General features: G+C 39.3%; 1 protein-coding gene and 1 long non-coding RNA gene across 3 annotated transcripts; both read left to right on the top strand.

Moving 5' to 3' along the window:
* The first annotated feature begins 250 nt into the window (after positions 1-250).
* On the top strand, positions 251-14,814 carry LOC136663990 (uncharacterized). Of its 2 annotated transcripts, none has more exons than XR_010795055.1 (3): positions 251-316; positions 10,486-10,587; positions 14,633-14,814. It is a non-coding gene; the product is annotated as an uncharacterized lncRNA (long non-coding RNA). The 2 variants fall into 2 exon arrangements; XR_010795056.1 differs by lacking the exon at positions 251-316 and adding an exon at positions 5,716-5,754.
* A 725-nt stretch (positions 14,815-15,539) lies between these two features.
* Positions 15,540-18,361, top strand: arl4cb (ADP-ribosylation factor-like 4Cb). The gene has a single exon (XM_066686359.1). The coding sequence runs from the start codon at positions 16,276-16,278 to the stop codon at positions 16,852-16,854; it is 579 nt and encodes a 192-aa protein (XP_066542456.1). The 5' UTR covers positions 15,540-16,275; the 3' UTR covers positions 16,855-18,361.
* The last annotated feature ends 1,762 nt before the right edge of the window (positions 18,362-20,123 follow it).

Genomic DNA, 20,123 nt, shown 5'->3' with positions numbered 1-20,123 from the left:
CTAAGAATGCTGTAGCTATGGTGATATGACAGGATTAATACAGAACAGTGATAATATGAAAACCAGCCCGAACACCAATATAGAAGGAGTAACCTGAAGGTGAGTGATTAACCAAAAGCTTGTTTGAAAAGGTAGGTTTTTAATCTAGATTTAAAGATTGAGAGTGTGTCTGAGCCCCGAACAGTAACCGGAAGGCTATTCCAGAGTTGAGGAGCTTTGTGAGAAAAGGCTCTTCCTCCTGCTGTGTTTTTCTTAATGCGAGGAACAAAGAGTAGATGGGCATCCTGTGAACGAAGTGTACGTGACGGGCGATAAGGTATGAGAAGTTCAGTAAGATACTGCGGGCCTAAACTGTTTAGAGATTTATAAGCTAAGAGGAGTATTTTATAGTCAATGCGAAATTTTACAGGTAGCCAGTGTAGGGACGAGAGAACTGGGGTCATATGTTCAAATTTTCTAGCTCTAGTGAGCACCCTGGCTGCTGCATTTTGAACTAACTGAAGCTTGTGTAACGCTTTGCACGAGCTCCCTGCCAGGAGCGCATTGCAGTAGTCTAGACGTGAAGTTATAAAAGCATGCACTAGTTTCTCTGCATCTTTTAATGATAAAATATGCCGAATTTTGGCAATATTGCGTAGGTGGAAGAAGGCGGTTTTGACTGTATTGGATATGTGGGTATCAAATGTGAGAGTCGAATCAAAGGCTACACCTAAGTTTTTAATGATGGCATTGTGTTTTACTGTTGAATTATCAAGATTAATAGCAGCATTTCTGAGTGAATGTATCTGAGTATCTGTACCTAGTAACAAGACCTCAGTTTTATCAGAATTTAACATGAGAAAGTTTTGCAACATCCAGTCTTTAATTTCAGTTAGACATTCTGTTATTTTACGTAGACAAGCAACATCATTGGGTTTGGCTGATATATACAGTTGTGTGTCATCAGCATAACAGTGGAATTGAATCCCATGCTTACGGATTAGTCTACCCAGTGGCAGCATGTAGAGTGTGAACAATACAGGGCCAAGCACTGATCCTTGTGGGACACCATATTTAACTAAAGTATGATTAGAGGATTTATTATTCAGATAAACAAATTGGTAACGATCGGATAAATAAGATCTGAACCAAGAGAGGGCAGATCCTTTTATTCCTACCAGATTTTCCAGCCTATCAAGAAGCATCACATGATCTATGGTATCAAATGCTGCACTAAGGTCAAGCAGCACCAGAATAGAGATATAGCCCTTATCATGTGAAAGGAGTAAGTCATTAGTTACTCTTGTTAGAGCCGTTTCTGTGCTGTGATTTGGTCTAAATCCAGATTGAAAAATGTCATGAATGTCATTGTTTTGTAGGTAAGAGCACAACTGCTGTGACACGACTTTTTCTAGAATCTTAGCAATAAAAGGGAGGTTTGATATTGGCCTGTAGTTTGCGAGTACAAGAGGGTCAAGATTGGGTTTTTTAATAATTGGTTTGATTACCGCTAGTTTCAGAGGTTTTGGTACATATCCAATGTTGAGGGATGAGTTTATTATTGTGAGCAATGGTCTAATGACTTTAGGTAAAATTTGTTTAAATAATTGTGTTGGTACAGGATCCAGTAAGCATGTAGTTGATTTAGATGAGCTAATTAAACTAAGCAAGTCATTTTCATCGACAGAATTCAAGCAGTCTAAGTGCACCTCAGAGCTGGCAGGGGGTTCATCTACGAGAGCCGATGTGACTTTGGACTGATTTTGGATTTTGAGGCGAATGCAAGCAATTTTATCATTAAAAAACCTCATAAAGTCATTGCTACAGAAATCAGAGGGAACAATGGGGTTGATTTCCTTTTTGTTTCCAATTAGATTTGATACAGTGCTAAAAAGGAATCTAGGGTTGTCTTTGTTGTTTTCTATAAGGGAAGAGATGTACTGTGATTTGGCTTTAGATAAGGCATGTTTGTAGTCGGTGAGGCTGTGCTGCCATGCAATTCGGAAACATTCTAGTTTTGTGTGTCTCCATTTACGTTCATGGTTACGAGCAGCCAGTTTTAATGCACGCATGCTGTCACTGTACCATGGAGCAAGCCTTTTCTCTCTAAATTGTTTGGTCTTGACTGGTGCAACACTATCTAGGTTTGTACACAATAAGTGGTGTAGGTTGTTTGTAATGAGCTCCAGGTCATTTGGGTGAGTTGGAAAAGAAATGGTGGTAAGGTCCAACATCCTTTTCATTTTTGATGGTGAACATTCCGTGCTGGGGGTGACTGAAACATTTCCTCAATTTATAGAATTTTTTCCCCCAGCTGCCATACAACACCTGACAAACACAAGCAAGTCACTCGGAGATGAAAAGAACAAAGAGGACATTGTTCTGTGTGTCTGTGATGAAAGGAGGGGTAACCGGGGAAAGGAAGGGGGTGGTGGGGGTAGTCACATCAAAACTTGGCAACAAAAGCCTCCTTTGCGTACACAAAAACCCATGGTGGTCCATTCCTATGTTAAACTCTCAAATTCTTAAATTCTTAGAGTCCATCTTGAAAGATGATTGAGTCCAGATTTTCCAACAAAGAGGACAACAAAGTACAACCTGAGAATCTTTTATCATGAAAAATCGGCTACGGAGACTAGCACTTGAAGCACGAATTCCACTCCCTCCATCAGTCTTTTCCAACTCCACTCGTCCAATAAAATATTTATCACCTCTCACTTTCAGCAGGGTTATCCAGCTTATCCAGCTTATCCAGCACTAATCAAAGAAGAGGAATTCTTTATGACCAATATTTACACCAATAGGCCATGTAGAATGAAGCACAACAAAGCTGATGCCTAGACATATCCATCGAATATGCACTCTTAAAAATAAAGGTGCTACGAAGGGTTCTTGAGAGATGCCATAGAAGAACTAATTTTGGTTCCATAAAGAACCATATTTGTTCAAGGAATCTGAGTGTGGAAAAGCATTTTAAAAGTTCAAAAATCTGTCACTCAAACTTAAGGTTCTTTACCCATTTAAATGTATTAGCAAAAATGGTTCTTTATGGAAACAAAAGTGGTTCTTCTATATATCTTTCATTCAAAACTAATATTTAGATAAGTTTGGGCTTTTAATTTGAGCTAAATAAATGTACTGGGGGCAGCCATGGCCTGGTGGTTAGGGAACTGTGTTTGTAACCGGAAGGTTGTCGGTTTGATCCTCAGAGCCAGGTCATGACTGAAGGCACCATGGCTAGGGCTGCCCACTGATCCAGGCAAGTGTGCTCACTGCCCCCTAGTGTTCACTAGTGTGTGTAAATGTGTTTTTTCACTGCACGAATTGGGTTACATGCAGAGAACAAGCGCAGTGGCCAATAAAGTAATTCTGACCAGCTCTATAGGCCAAAAGTCGGGAAGCAATCATTAAAAGTGTATTTTTCCAAGACATAATAGACCTATTATTTATTTAATAATTTATTTTAATTTATTTATTTATTGGGAAGAGTGAAGCCATATCATTGGTGTGTGAAAAATGCATTCTGTGTTTGAACTAGAATTTAAAATTTAATTATCATAGTACTGCATCATGTGTTGCATCATTCAGCTGAACTGTGTGAATTCATGATTTGCTATTGTATTGTTTTGATACAATATACAAATATACGTATTTGATAAAGTAAGGTCAGGTTTTAAGAGTCAACACTAAATGGGTGTCCTCACTGCTCTGAATAAAACATACAGTTCCATCTTAAATAAGACAGAGGTAGCCCCACCTGAGGTATAACAAAAGAAGTAAAATGAGAGGGGATATTTAGAAGCACAATGTAGCTGATAACTACAATTATACCTAGAATACAGACTGAACAGTTCTAGTTTTCTGCCCATGTGAACTGATATTTCTGCCTCACTGCATTCTGCAAATTATTCCGTTTTTGGCTTTACACCCTGAAAACTGTTGTGCACTTTTTCCATTTCCATTACTCAAATTTGTGACATGGTACTTCCTTTGCTATAGTAACAACTTCTACACTAGATGCTGGAGCATTACTGAAAAGATTTGACTGCACTCAGCCACATTAACTTTACAGAGGGCTGGTACTCGTGTTGGGGCGGCACGGTGGCGCAGCAGGTAGTGTCGCAGTCACACAGCTTCAGGGACCTGGAGGTTGTGGGTTCAAGTCCCGCTCCGAGTCACTTTCTGTGAGAAGTTTGGTGTGTTCACCTCGTGTCTGTGTGGGTTTCCTCCAGGTGCTCCAGTTTCCTCCCACGGTCCAAAAACACACGTTGGTAGGTGGATCAGTCCATAGGTGTGAGTGACGCCCTGTGAAGAATTGTCACCCCTTCCAGGGTTTGTTCCTACCTTTTGCCCAGTAAATCCAGGTAGGCTCCACACCCACCATGACCCTGAACTGGATAAGCGGTTACAAACAATTAACGAATGGTGCTCATGTTCATTTTTTGAACACAAACATAACGCCATGTCATTCCAAAGGTTGAATGGCACTCCATCCAGTGAACACAGTTCCCTAGGCTCTTCAGCCCAGTGCTGCAGGGGCTTTCTAGCCAACACAGCTCCAAGCTGAACACCAGTTTACCAGTGTATTCATCTTTTGAAAAGGCATAGGTTTTCATTTTAAATCAATATAATTTAAATAATGTTAAAATGCTTCAATACAGTGGCATTCTTGCCCTTTATCATTCACTGCTCCATTTTCTCTCCATCCTTCTCTCTGTTCATAGCAGTTATCCTCTCCTCATGTTCTTCTGAGAGGTTCTCTAATATTCCATGCATTGTGCAATGGTGGAGCTGGAATGATCACATCAAGGCTGTGGTTTTTTACAATTTCCGTCAGCTCTTCCCCAGCCTCCAAGGACAGTGTGTGCCTACCCATCATGCCCTGCAGTAGGTCACCTCATGCCAGAAAGAATTTGGTCACCGAATTCCTGCACAACCTCCTCATGGTGGTGTTAGATTCCTGCAAAGCTTTCTATGGGGAACCATGAAATATTAACCTGTCTAACATAGAGAATGAGGCCAGAGCCTGAGGAGCACACCACAATTCTTTCCATGTCATCCTAGGAACTTCAGCTTTGCATATGATGAACAATTACCCATTGGATTACACTTTGTTTTTATGCTGTTTGAAGCTTCACAGGCTGAAGAGAGGAACGCATCAGTAATGCAGTGTTATCTATTAAATTCCTCAGCCTAACTGGTCTGAATTCATTACTTTTATATTGAAGTGTTTCAGTGAATGGCGAGTAGAAAGCCATTTTACATTCACTGGGTGTTCCATCTTAGACAGAGATATCCCCACCTGTGGTATGACAATAGCTCAAAATTGACGGGAGGTCACCAATAAACCTGAGTAGTGTGAGAAAGATGGCCACTACACATCACAGCAAAAATATCATCCTCATACACAGAACAATACAAGCAAAACAACTACAAGCTAAACTTCACAACACATCAACAAAAGAGTCACAACAAATAGCAATAAAACATCTTTTTATTGGGGTGTCTGGGGCATGATGGGTACTATATTACAGACTCTACTACCAACTAACAATCCCTTCTGGAGAAGCTTTCATTAGCCAGTCTTTTTTTCACTACAATATCCAGCATGCAGTGCACAAATATACCATGCAACCAACCTTTTAGCTGCTAGCCTGTACGCTAATATGTACAACCAAGCTTATGTTAGTGTAACTTGTACCTGGGCCATTGCCTCTGAAGAAGGCAGTGTTTTATGTTTCTTCAGCACAAACTGGAAAAAGGAGCCAAACTGAGGTAAGTTGCTAAGTTTAATTTTTAGCTTACCCTTCTCTCACCTTCTGTCATTTAAGCTATATTTGTGTTCAGTTTAATGGTATTTGGCTTCTTAGCAGTAACATTAGTTCTCTGATTTCCTCTGATTTTGTTGGTTAGCTACTGAATGCCAAACACCTTATCTGCAAACATCCACCCTCAGGTTGTTCTTCAAAATGTCCTCCCACCTTCAAGATACATCAATCAGTTTTCCTAGTCTTTTTATCCAGAACATATTTGTGTAGACACAGCTGTAAGAGTTTTTAATCACAGATCTAATAATTTATTTTCTTCATTTAGATGCCATGAAAAACAATGAACAAAATGAGGTGTTAAATAAGAACTTTGTTGAGAATTAAACAGTGATAACTTATAACTGTAAGGCTTTTATTTGTAAAAAAAAAAAAAACATTTTAAATGTCTAACAGTCTGTGGAAGAGCCCTCACCCCTACCAAATAAATAAATAAATAAACTTCTGATAAGTAAGTATAAATATAGCTTCATTATGCCTTATTTTAATCCCCATGCTACACAGAAAGTAGCATTACATTAGACATTTCTTTAAGAATTAAAAACTCTAATAACTTGAAATCTCCCAAAGTTTGTGAACCATTGCGTGTAATGAGTGAATTCTACAATGGGTGACTCTTATTATTTTGTATTATAATCTATGTTGTAAGATTAGACATTAAATGTTTATTCATTTAAACATCAAAACATAACTCCAGGGTCCTGGGTTTATAGGTTCGAGACCCATCTCATGTGACTGTCTATGAGTGTAGCGTGTTTTCTGTATCTGTTTGGGTTCCTTTGGGTGCTCCAGTTTCCTCCCAGGATCTGAAATACATGCTGGTAGGTGGATTGGCTGTGGAAATTGTCCATAAGTGTGACTGTAGTGGCCTGTGATGGACAGTTCCAGGGTGTGTTCCTGTCTCACACCCACCACCACCTAAATGCCAGGGGGGTAATTATTGTGCACCAGGTTTGAACGGTCTGTACCCCTGCAATATGCACTAGTGGGAGGATTTAATGAACCACAGTAAAAACATTTTGTGAAAATTCCTACCTTATCATCTCTTTTATCCTTTCTGCCAGGAGGCTTCTCCAGACTGAAACCATTTCCAGACTATGCACGCATGGGCTCATTAAAGGGAATTTCACCTTTTTTAAAATTTCTGCATAATCAAATTAAATTGTATATGTAATTAATGGTTACATAAGTTAAAGTATGGTTTGATGTGAAATGTTATATGTTCTATAGAAACTTAGTCTATAGAAACTGACCAGATTGTTCATGGTGTTGGTGACAGAAACCAGACACGTCTTAAACACTCCCTCAAAATGCTAGTTCCTTATCAGCCTGAGGTATTACATGCTCTATTCAGATTGTTATTGCCCTAAAGCATATTTTCTAAAACACATTTGTGGCAGAGAGCTGCACTGAGCATAAGTCTGTAGATATCTGCTGAAGTAATATTTCTAAGAAATCAAGCATATTAAAAATAGATTGAACTCCTTTGCAGAAGTTATGGCTTGTACTTTCTGAGAAGACTTAAGTCAGATATTGGAACATTTCTAAGAGTGTAAAACTTCAAATAAACCTAAAGATATTGGGTGGAGTTGTAGAAATACAGTACTTAACATTAAGGCAAATTGCCAGGAATTACCACATCAAATCTCTGAATGGCATTACCCTGAAACAAGTAAGTGTTGAAAAAGTCTTGAAAAATCCTTGAAAACTCCCTTTCAGCTTGATATGTCTGAGCAGTACTTTCTTCACCTTAAACCCACACTAAAACTTCACATTATCACCTTATCTTCACCTCATGCAATCTTACTCCCCTCTGCTCACTGTGTGTAAATTCTTCACTCCCCAAGATCCTGGAAAACCAAAAAGTGACTGAATTATGACAGCGAAGTCACTGTCTATTTTAGAGCAATAGTTTAACCAGTTCATCCGAGGGCAGCAGCAGCAGCCTCACTTGTCTCTCGGGACGGTGTTGAGTTGTGTCTCAGCCAATTATCTTCCCAAACAGCCCACAGGGGGTGGTGCAGGAGCCTGACATAACCAGGACGAGCAAATTCCTCGAGCTAATCCCATCACCTTCACATTCCAATGGAAATCTGTTTAAATTAAGATTGATTGTTAAGCTTAAATATCAAATGTAGGTTTCCCTTTCACCTCAGAAACAGTAAATCAGACAGGACGTGTGTTTTTTTTTTCTGAAGTTTGCTTTAGTTTTGCACTGGGGCTTTGAGAAAACTAATGTAAGTACGTTATAACCTTCTTGTTAGAATGGCTAAATCTTATATATAATCATAAAAAAAATCATATATATTATTTCCAAATAGATTTGGATGTGGATGTTTTGACCCTGTACACCATTCTGTTGTTTATAGAAAAAGACAGAACATATCATAACAACACCCAGCTGGGACAGTGAATGCTAGCACAGGCTTCCTTCTTTAGTTGTGAAAGGCCATTTCTTCTTTTAGATCTGCCTCTAACACAACATCAGCATGCTTTAAGGAGATCACAAACTGCCCAATTTTGTTATGCCAGCTAACAGATTACCAAAATGCTTTCTGTCTTGATTACAAACAATCATATCATTGAATTGCTTATTAACCCTTTTCCAATAATTGTTGGAAACCTAAATGTTATGCTTGGCTCAGACTACAAATTACTATTTTCCCAAATTTTCCTGTAGTGTGGGGTGTCTATAATGCAATTTTTACTCCTCTGATTTTTTCCCAGGACTGCTCCGATTGTGAATCCTAAGCATGAGACATGCTCAATACGTATGACTCAGAATCATGTTGTGTGAGATGGATGCCGGCTCTCAGGTGTCAAACAAGAAGTTAACATCATGCCTGAAAAACCATAAACAAAAGAGAGCCAAGCTAGAGTTATGGGTTAGTTGTGAGATACTTCCACCTGCTCTCGCGATGTAGCTGTTCATGGGAACCTCCTACAAGGTTTTGAGGAACTGTCTGTCTGTCTGTTGAACCCTATGCAGTCTGAAAGTGTGTAGTGTTTCATCCGAGGCAGGTTAACGATCAAGCACAGAAAAATCTGTGAAGAAATGTCGCTATTTGTGGGGTGTCTCTCATTTTCAACATCAGGTTGCAAATCAAGTAGTGTGGGCCTGGCATTAACTCTGGTTTAGTGTAGGGGTGCAGAAAAACAAAGCTTCAAAATCGTTGCTATTACTGTTTTTATCTATGCTAATGTACCCTACTTTCCCCATATTTGTACAAAAAAGTATGCCATACAGTACCTGAAACTAGAAGTAACTATATATTGACATTATATGAATAATCTACTTGGTTTGAGGCAACTGTGTGATGATTTAAGCGTGTTCTTTGCCTGATGCTAACCTAGAGGCTTCTAAGCGCTAGTGAAAATGTAAATAAATGCACAGACAGCAGCAATAGGCACAATGGCCTTACTTGAGTAAATTATTAATTCAAGAAAAAGTACCTTCCCAAAATCTACTTGCGTAGAAGTACCATACCAAGTACATAAAAATTCATAAGCATGAGTTATTTCTAGAACAACACTGGGTCATATTAATACATCCAGCATTTACAAGCACTGGAACTAATGGAGCTTTTCCACTGTATGGAACTTACATGACTCGACTCAGCTTGTTACTTTTGGATTTCCACTCGCCAAATCTGGTCCCTGGAACCAGGTACTTGTTTAGTCCCTGGTTACTTACGGTTCCAATTGAGCTGTGTGACGTGTACACCCTGCAGAGTGCTGATTGGCCAAAGAGACTTGTCAATCACCACAAAATGCAGAGCTCCAGCACAAATTAGCCACAACAGATTTTACAATTATATTTATTCAACTCACAATTGCAGCTTGTTACCCACGGTGTTTTGAAGAGGTTCAAATGCTCCTTCGGTCGGTGGCCAATGAAATCTTCAGTGAATGCCGATCTGTGAGAACAAGGACAAAGAGCCATGTTCCGTCAAAAAAAAAAAAAAAACACGTAAACACACAACGAGTAAACAGTGCCTAACTACCATCGTTGTTGTGGTTTTCAAAGCATTCACTTCCCATTACAGACAGGGTTTTACGATGTCACCAGCTCCATTTCACAGGGGAGCTGTGCTAGTGGAAAACAACAAGCTAAAAGGGTCAAGCCGAGTCTAAATATCTAAAACTGTAATCACATTTTTATTTGTGGTCTTTTAAAACAAAATGTATAATTAAATCCCCTCAAAAATTATACTTATAGGTTGAAAATACTCAGGAAACCACAAATATATCTTACATAAGTAAAGGTAACTTGTTGCTACCTATCTCAAGGTGTATATGTTTTGCTTTAAAAAACAAACAAAACAAAACAAAAAAAAAAAAAAGAAAACAGGCTTGGCAGTGCCTCTAATATCAGTTTAAAGCTCATGTATGCAACATGACATTGATATGCATGCAGGAAACAAGATTTATATTCAAGTGTAAGAATTGTAAATTAGCATGACAGGTTCTTGAGTGGAAAAGATGTGCGTGTGCATTAAGAGTACGTGTGTGTTTGAGTGTTTGTATTTATCACTTTGTGGGTGGATGGCCAGATATTGTGGGGATAATTGGTTGCTCCTCATGGAAAGATATACAGAAAAAGCTGCACCGCAATACAACAAGTTAAGAAAGGCCAAGGTGAGCTTTTGTTTACTGAGTTTAATGTTGGGTTTGCTTTCAGTGTGGATCATGGAAACGCCCCACAGAGACAGGAATGTTTGTGTGTGGGGACTGGTACTCTTTGGCCTTAAAGTGGAGCACATTCCTCATCAGGAAGGTGAAGGTATGAACATTAATCCTGTGTACTATTTATCTGTCTAATGTGAAAAGCTTAACTCTCTAATACACTGCAGTGATGCTTAGGAATTTAAAAGGAAGAAGAAAAAAGAAGTAATAAAATGCTTCAGTGATACTAGGTTATTATTAAAGTAGTAGATCAGCCAACAAATTAACACATACATAGCAATTAGCATGATTTTCTCCTTAATCCAAATCAAACCAAATCCAGGCTTCAATATCCACTGCTACTGATGTTAGCTAACATTGTGACACACCTTTGCTCATTATTACAGATAACTACACTATGTCTTCAAGTTTGTGTGAACTTGCTCATGAGTGAACTTGGCTGCTTAATGTTACAGATATTGTGTTCACATGGCTTTGATAATATCCATAAAATATATGAAATATGGACAGCAGTATATTGGCAATACTTTAAAATCACCATGTCCAGAGCTAACACTGGTTAGAGATGGGCAACGCCTCCCCAACGTTAAGTTGTGAAACAGTAGAAGTGCAAGTGGAGCACCATCGTATACCTTTAGAAATAGTTGGAATGGCTTCAGCACTGATCATCTAACATCTGACCTCACATAGAAGAATGGTATTAAATCCTGAAAGGCATGATCACAAACTTTCATCCCTATGGCGTATGTTGTAGTGTTGCCTTAAGCAGGGCATTTTGTGCTAACTTAACATCTTGACATGAATCGAGCAACGAATAAATGGAAGCTTCCATTACGTTAGCATCAAAGCTAAAGTAAAACTACAAATTGACTACAGTTGGTGGAAAGATTGTTATAAATGCGATAATAATAAGTTGTAATTCATTACATTATTTAGTTCTATTGTTCACATTGCTACCATGAAAGCTTTGTGCTTGCGGTTTGTTGCATCATTCAGGCCCGTTATTGTATATAGCCTTACAGTAAACTCTCAGACAGTTCATATAAAGCTCATTGTCTCAAGTCCAATATTTCTACATGTTTAAAACGGCTTTTTTTCTGGTACGTGGAAGTTGCTCAAGGCCGGAGCAGCCCAGCGGCCAGTCCAGCAGAGCTGCAGGCATGCAATTATCCTGCAAATATCACAGCTCTAAACAAACCCATGAGGTCTAAGAGTAAGAACAGTAGAAATAGGAGTCTGCCACCTTGTGGGCTAACAGTAAAAATGCATTCTCTATTATTTTTCTCTGCTTTAACACACTCATGACAAGCTCAGGGTGATTAGTTATATTACATGTGTTGGGAGTGGAGAAAACTTGAGTACCAGGGTTGTGAAACATTGATGTAAAACTGCATTGATGCCCAACAAACAGGACCCTTTGGTGCCATTTTGGGTTTCAGCAGGCCGTGAGAGGCAACCACACTGTGGCCTACAAGACTTTAGCCCACTCTTGTACTGTGTCCATTAATGCACTTCTGGCACTAAGGCACTAGGGATTTACCTATACGAGCAATACACCATAGAGTAGGGCTGGATAATTATTTGATATCAGTACTACTCAAATTCTGTATAATCTCCATTGTCTCCCTGTCAGTTTTGGTCTTCTTCTTCTTTTGGCTGTCCCAAAAGCGGATCATCCTTCTCCATCTTGCCCTGTCATGAACGTTCCCTTCATTCACACCCTTCACCTGCATGTCCTCCTTCAGCACATCCATAAACCTCCTCTTTGGTCTTCCTCTCTTCCTCCTGCCTGATGGTTCCATCGTCAGTACTCTTCTTCTAATGTAACTTTCATCTCTTCTCTGCACATGCCCAAACCTTCTTAATCTTGCCTCCCTCAGTTTTGGTAAAACTTTTAAATGATTACTTCTTACACATAAGGCAGTAAATTGTCTGGCTCCTTTTTCGTCTTTCTTACTTATTCCACACCTATAAGCCTCTTCGGGCACTCAGTTCCTCAGACTATGATCTCCTTACTGTTCCATGCTAATTAAGTCAACTGTGGACTAGCATGAGTTTGGACATTTAATTTAAATGTTACCAAATCATGTCAGTATTAGTATTTTTATAAAAAAAAATACATACTGTCATGGGTATTAAATTTTAGATATATTTTATTTATTGGTACACTGTGGGGTTTTTTTTTTTTGGGGGGGGGGGGGGTTTGTTTGGTTGGTTCATTGTTTTATTTTTTAATTTTACATTTCATTCTATTTTCTTTCTACTGTGTCTTTGGGTGCATAGAAAGGTGCTTGAAATAATGTATTGATGTTATGATGTATTATTAGTAGTAGTAGTAGTATAAAATGTTTCAGTAACATTTTCAATATTGCACACAGTATTAAATTTAGTTAAAATAATATTAATATTAACCAAGTCAAGAGCTTTGTTTGATGGTGTTGACTTGTTGTTGTTGTGTTTTTTTTTTTCTTGGCTGTTTATCTGTGGCTTTTATATTGTTGATATTGATATCTGAATTACATTCTATCAACCAAAATTAAGAAGTATATTTTGATATATATTTTGGCCATATCATCCAGCCCTACCATAGAGCTTTCCACAGTCAACTCTATGGTTGCCTACAGTAGTTTAGCCCACTGTTGATCCATGTCCTTCAGCACCCTTCTAGTGATTTTTGGGTTCAGGGTGGGCAAAACACCATAGGACTACGCACAGTAAGACTCATGGTGGTCTAAAATAATTTTAACTACAACAGGTAGGGTCGCTCCCACACAGTTCCAGGATCTTTCAGTCCTGAGGTTTATTCTTGCGTCAGGCCATTGTCTGGGAGGAGTTTGGTCTGTTCTCTATGTGTCTGTGTAGGTTTCCTCCAGGTGCTCTGGTTTCCTCTCACTGTCTAATTACAGTGGTTAGTAGGTGGATTGGCTGTGTGAAATTGTCCACAGCTGTGTGTGTGTGTGAGTGATTGCATGGGCATGTGAAGCCCTGTGATGGGCTGGAACCCTGTGCAGGGTGTGACTCTGCCTAGCACCCAAAACATCCGAGCAGCCTCTTGACCAGAAAGGGCATAAAAAGCTAAGAAATAAATAGTGGGCAGCCCACTGGTCTTTACAGTTTTGGACGACATTGTACCCATATGTTCAATCTAGAATATGTCCATTGTGGGCAAACCATACTGGGCTATATATTTTAAACATGTAGTGGCCTGATTTTACTTAGAAAATTAATACAAAATATTTGACCAGGGTTGTGTGAACTTACTGTGTGCATATTACCTCTTTAGATACTTAGATAGTATTTATTTTCTTCTAATAGAAAGTGTGTATTTGTAATTTGGCCAGATCTGACTAAATTTTGCAGCAGTTTTTGTGATTGATGCCATAACCAGTATATGGAAAACACCAGCTATAGAGAAATCAGCCAATTTTACCACCAATAAATAGTGAATAAAAACAGCATAAATAACAGTTTATGCTCTATAAAATGGGTCTTCCACAAGGGCAATCACTTTTTAAATATGTGTCCAGGCCACAATATTGGTGCCAGTACCGTGGCTGTTTCATATCATCCAAGAAACCTTGGAGAAAATAACAGATATATATATATATATAATTTATTTAAAAAACAAACAAACAAACTCTTGCACTTGCAAAAGTAAGTGTGATCATGTCTGTGTATTTCTACAGTGTCATACTGGAAAACAGTATTTAATCTTTTCCAAGATGCCAGCAGGTGGCGTTGCAGGACAATGCAGTTAACTTTTCAGCCTCTTTACTCCGCATCACTACTTTCTCCATAACTGTTACTTACCTGAGAGTTATACTTGTAATGAGAAAGAGTGTACACGCTTTTTAAAGTAAATATGTATTTATTCAAATATTTTATGCTTTAAAATGTTGGTTTTAATAAATGTGTCTATATGTATGTGTATGAGTAAATACATGTAAATGTGGGTTTTTTTCTTTTGTTTTTTTTATTGTAAGTATTGATCACAAGAACAAAAAATGCTGGTTTTATGATGTCACATGGTCTATAAATATAATTGACCATAACTAAGGCAGTTACAGGACACAGTGGACTACAGAAGTCAGCACTATGAAAATTCTACTAATTGATCAAAAATATTTCTATGTTTTTGGCAGATGGACATGTTCAGCAAGAGTATTCACTGGTGTGAATTAATGTGTGATGCCCTGTGATGGACTGGTGCTCTCTGTCATTTGTGTGTTCCTGTCTTGTACTCAGTGATTCATTGTAGGCTCCGGACCTGATCAGGATGAAGCGGTTACGGAAAATGAATGAATGAGTATATATATATTTTGGAGTGGGCAGCTTTGCAAAAAGATCTATGGATATTTATGTATTTATAATTTCTTACAAATAAATAATCGTTTATGCTCTTATATAGCCTATAGTTGTGAGAACTTGTGGATTTGTTACTGAATATTCTTGCTGAATAAATAATACACTTTGAATTCTAACATTTTTTTAAATCCTTTTTTTTAAAACCTGTAATTCTCTCCGTGTTTCCAAACAAGACCCGCCACCTCTTAATATCGGCCAATCACAACACAGACCTCGGTAGTTTGAGCCAATCGCAGCACAGGGCTATCAAGTTAGTTTTGCAAACAGCCAATGTGACATGTAATGTAGGAAAATCGGGGTTTAGTAACTTAAAAAGTGCGTTAAATATGAATATATAATGATAGTGTGTATAAAGATAAAACAATACAAAAACAATTTAAATGAAAACAGTAAAAATTGAAATGTAATGTTTTACTTTGACCAATATAATCTATAGTTTTAAGCTTTTAGTTTCTGTAATCTATAGTTTTAAGCTCTAGAATGATCGTCGTCAAAATACTTAAATACGATTTATATTCTTGTTTTTATTTTAAGTTGTTTAATTTTACTTTATTGAAGAAAATAATCTGGTGAACTGTAGCCAATCGTAGCGCACGGTGGGCGGGGTTAGTCTGAAAACGGGTGGGAAAAGGACCATAAAGTGTCGCAGGTTTGTTTTCCACCGCAGTTGTGGGCGGAGCCTAAGCGCCGAGCGCAGCTCCTGTTGTGATCAGTCGCGGATTTTCTCTCGCCGCGAACAGAACTCCAGGAGCAGGGCAGCACGGTGCTGCTCCCCATAACGGTCACTCGGATCACTGTCAGGACACTGGGTGTGGACTACAGACCACCAGTATGTGAATGGACTTATGTATGACTGGATAACAACAAAACAACAGCCGGTTGTGGATTGCCTTCAGAGGACTGAAGCACTCCGGAGGAGGACGCATCAACCCGGACAGCCTGGAATAAGAGCCAGTGCTGGGTGGGGGGTGTCGCAATGGCATTTTAAGGTGGTCGTGGGGAGCATGCTAATGTAAGCCTTGGTTCTGGGTGGCCGTGCCTCACTGCGGCATCATTTCCACACCCCAAGGAATAAGGACGCGCCTATACACTGGTAACAAACAAGCCTCTGCCTTAAGGCTGGACGATTTCTTCGTATTTATATCAACATTGGAGCACAAGTCCAATTTTAACACCTTAAGCTCTGAGGAAATTTAGCCTGGTAACATGGAGCTTGTGAGCAACCAATAGGTAAGATAGACCAGTCAAAAGCAACCAAACACCCATGTGCTGAGAAGAAGAATCAAAATCAAATATTTCGCTCCATAGCATCCTACTGTACCCTGTCTTATTTATGACTGTCTGTGATCTGAGGGGTTGCTAGCCTTGTGAATCTATTCTTTCTGCACACATAAAGAAGGAGCCAAAAACGAAAAACAAAATGGGCAACAGCTTTTCGAACATTTCTGCCTTCCAGTCCCTCCACATTGTGATGCTGGGCCTGGACTCAGCCGGTAAGACCACGGTGCTCTACAGGCTCAAGTTCAACGAGTTTGTCAACACTGTGCCCACCATTGGTTTCAACACTGAGAAGATCAAGCTGAGCAATGGTGCTGCCAAGGGCATCAGCTGCCACTTCTGGGATGTTGGCGGCCAGGAGAAGCTACGACCGCTCTGGAAGTCCTACAGCCGCTGCACGGACGGCATAATCTACGTAGTGGACTCGGTGGATGTGGACCGCCTGGAGGAGGCCAAGACGGAACTGCACAAGGTGACTAAGTTCGCAGAGAACCAGGGCACCCCGCTGCTGGTCATTGCCAACAAGCAGGACCTTCCTAGGTCCCTGACAGTAGCAGACATCGAGAAGCAGCTGGCCCTCAGCGAGCTGACACCCTCAACCTCATACCATGTCCAGCCTGCATGTGCCATCATCGGGGAGGGTCTTCATGAGGGCATGGACAAGCTTTATGAGATGATCGTGAAGCGTCGGAAGGCCCTCAAACAGAAAAAGAAGCGATAACAGAGGGTCATCTCAACTGCTTCTTTTTTTTTTTCATCATTTGTTCCCCTCTTGATCATGACTTTATTTGTGTTTGTAGCCCATGGTCTTCTCAGGAGGCCTGCAACGTTGCACTGGGGACTGACTGGTGACCTTGTTGACGTTGGGGGCTCATTTCTTTGCTTTCAGTTGGATTTGTGCAAGAGTCAGTGGTGGCTTATCAGAGAACACATGCTTTCAGCCATGAGGAACCCAAAAATGAACTGAACATTTTGAAGAAAACTGGCTTCCAATAGTAGGTGGCCTTCAGTCATGGTGGGGATATCGTTCATTAGTACTATGTCCAAAGCATTGGAGAGTGCCTGCACAAGGGCATGGACAAGCATTATGACATCAGCATCAAGCAAAAGGAGACCTTCAAACAGAAGGACAAGAAGACGTGATTACTGAGGGTCACATCTGTTTTTTTTTTTCCATTGCCACCTTCCCTCGTTGATCATGCCTTTATTTGAGCTTGTAGCCGTTGGTCTTTTTGGAAGACCAGCAATGTTGCACTGTTGACTGCTAACCTTGCTGACACTGGGGGGGACTTTGCTTTGCTTTTCTTTTAGATGGATATTTGTTGGAGCTAGTTATGACTCAATGGAGGACACATGGTCTTAACCATGAAGAACCCAAAAATGAACTGAACTTTTGGAAATGAAAATTAAAAAAAAAAAAAAAAACGTAATATGACAAAGGGCTGGTCCCTTTCTGCTGCTGTCAGTTTTCCTCAATATTACAAGTAGCCTCGTTGTCATACTGAAGGAGTTCTCTACTTAAGCACTGTGAAAAACTACAACGCTGCAGTTTTGGTTCATGGAATGCTTGATTTCTCCATTGACAGCCCTCTAGAAGGCATATATATATACTGTGTACATCAAAAAATACCCTAACATCCCTGTTATATTAACAATCCCTGTTGACGTCTGATGAGTGAGTGAGTGAGTGACTTGAGTGAGTGAGAGAATGAGAAGCTGATGGTTGGTGGATATTGCAGTTCAGGTTTGCAGAAGAGATAGTTTTGCGTACGTTGGGTCTCATTCAGTGCATGGACTTTGCTTTACGCATCCAGGCCTATGAAGACATGAACAAAAAAATGGACATCATATGTGGTGGAGGATGCCTGCCATCCACATGCTTGCTATATGATCCACCGGTTAGCACTTTTTTTCTTACCAAAACAGCAGAGTTCAAACACTGTATTGCAAAAATCAGATTATTGTAGTACACAGTCAAAACAAAGGGTGAATCCTGAAGTATTTTTCAATTAAAAACTGTAAAGAGAAAATGCTTTGTGGTCTTTTACTCTTGTGAGGGACTGGGTTGAGTGGAAAAACAGTGCTGAGTCATCAAAATGCATACAATTTTCTTACTGCCCTAGGTGTAGGCACCTAGCCAGGGCTTGTTTGGCATCAAAATTTTGCTTATTTACTTGAGTGCTGGTGCTATGAGGCTATATTTCTAACAAAATCTTGAATGCATTCAGAGTAAGTGGAAAATTGTGTATATTTGATTTTATGCCATTCCTTTTTTATTCAAAGGTGTTTGATGTCTTTGCTGTGATTCAGCTATTGTAATCTACAGGGTGTGGGGTGGTGGAGGGCTTCAGGGGCGGGCAATGCTGAAGCCAGGAGATACAAACTGATGGGGGATGGGAGCAATGGGTCAACAAAACAAGACGTTTACTCTATATTTAGACCTGAATCCAGTGTTAAGCCAATGCTACACTTGGTGGTGTTGTAGCATTGCACCTCAGAGACTATGATACCCTAATGATCAGTAATGTCCAGCTTATTTGAGCTTACTTCAAAAAGGACCTGAACTCTTTCTGCTTTAATGATGGCAACCTGACCAGGCTTTTCTGACCTACAAAGAGCTGGTGAAGGCAGAGTGTGCTTACAGTCATTCAGGGTGTTTTAAAATGGAATGGTTCATTGCAGAGACAATTAAGACCTCAATTTAAACTTTTTATAGCATTGGTGATGGAAATCAAGATGTTGATGTCAACAATGCAAATACACACTGCAAATATACATTTTCATGTACTATCCAGTGTGAACACAGGGTAGTGTTTCTGCACTGTTTATAAGGGTGAAATAGTGGTAAACCTGAATTAATACATTGTCTTTGCCGCACCACATCCTTTATGTACCTCTCCACCATGAATGTCCAAATTATTGTATGTTGATTGGAAATTTTGCAATAAAACGTATATATTTACAATATGTCATTTGAGGGAGCGGACATACAAGATGGGGAACAAACTTTTTACCATTTAAATTAAAATGATGAAGGCTCATTGGTCACTTTGGACAACAAATATAATTACTATATTTGCACTGTATACAGAGTGAACCCTAGTTCCCTGTATCCTGTGTATAGTGCACTGTAGTAGAATAACTTTATAACATGATGTTTATAGATGTTGGAATGCTTATGTCTGAATCAAACCACTCTGAATCATTTTGTTCACATCTTGGATGTATATTTATACAGCAAATATGAAAGATCTTTGTAATCTTAATTCCCTTTTCAGGAGAAATGTGTTTATTGCTACTAGCTGCTTGTCTCCCTGTACTCCCTCTCTTGACTATTGAGAGGAATCAAAGACCATCAGCCAGGCCACATTCCAGCAAGTTCCAGCTTGAGTGGAGATTATCTGCTGTGCAGGTGTGTTAGGAACGAAAACACAACAATGATGTTTATAACATAGCTATTTTTGAGAAATGAAAGTTTTATTTTTATCAAAGGTGTGCCCTACTCACTATGCTTATCCATTTCTTTAGAATCCTTTACTGCACTGCTCCTGCGGTGAGGTGGTGTTTTTTTTTAAATAGCAAAACAGCAGTCACAGCTGGTTTCAACAGCAGGTTTCAACAAGCAGCTACCACCACACTGCACTCCTGTATCATTACCTTCTCCAAAACACACCTCTTCGCAGAAAAAGAAGCAAAACAAAACACATGATTTCATTGAGTTCAGTCTAGTTCTATTTTCATTTGATTTAAATTTTGTTTGTCCATAGATTTATCCATGTTTTACGGAGAAATTACAGGTATTTTTTTTTAACTTGTAAAAAACTTAAACTTATTGTGAGATAGTGTTCTGATAGAGCTCAGGCTCTTTTCATACGACAAAGCAAATCACATTTGTTTTCTAAACCAGAATTGTAGTTTGCAATTTACAGGAGTACAAACATGAGACTTTAGTCATATTTACTGGGGTAAATTCATTGGTTGTCATAATCA

This window comes from Hoplias malabaricus, chromosome 12, assembly GCF_029633855.1.
Source record: "Hoplias malabaricus isolate fHopMal1 chromosome 12, fHopMal1.hap1, whole genome shotgun sequence".
Lineage (NCBI taxonomy): Eukaryota > Metazoa > Chordata > Actinopteri > Characiformes > Erythrinidae > Hoplias > Hoplias malabaricus.
Note: the sequence above shows the minus strand (reverse complement) of the source record. Positions and strands in the feature narration are given on the sequence as shown.

What these genes read in the sequence shown, in the direction of transcription:
- arl4cb (XM_066686359.1), top strand. Translation starts at nt 16,276, where the DNA reads ATGGGCAACAGCTTTTCGAACATTTCTGCCTTCCAGTCCCTCCACATT.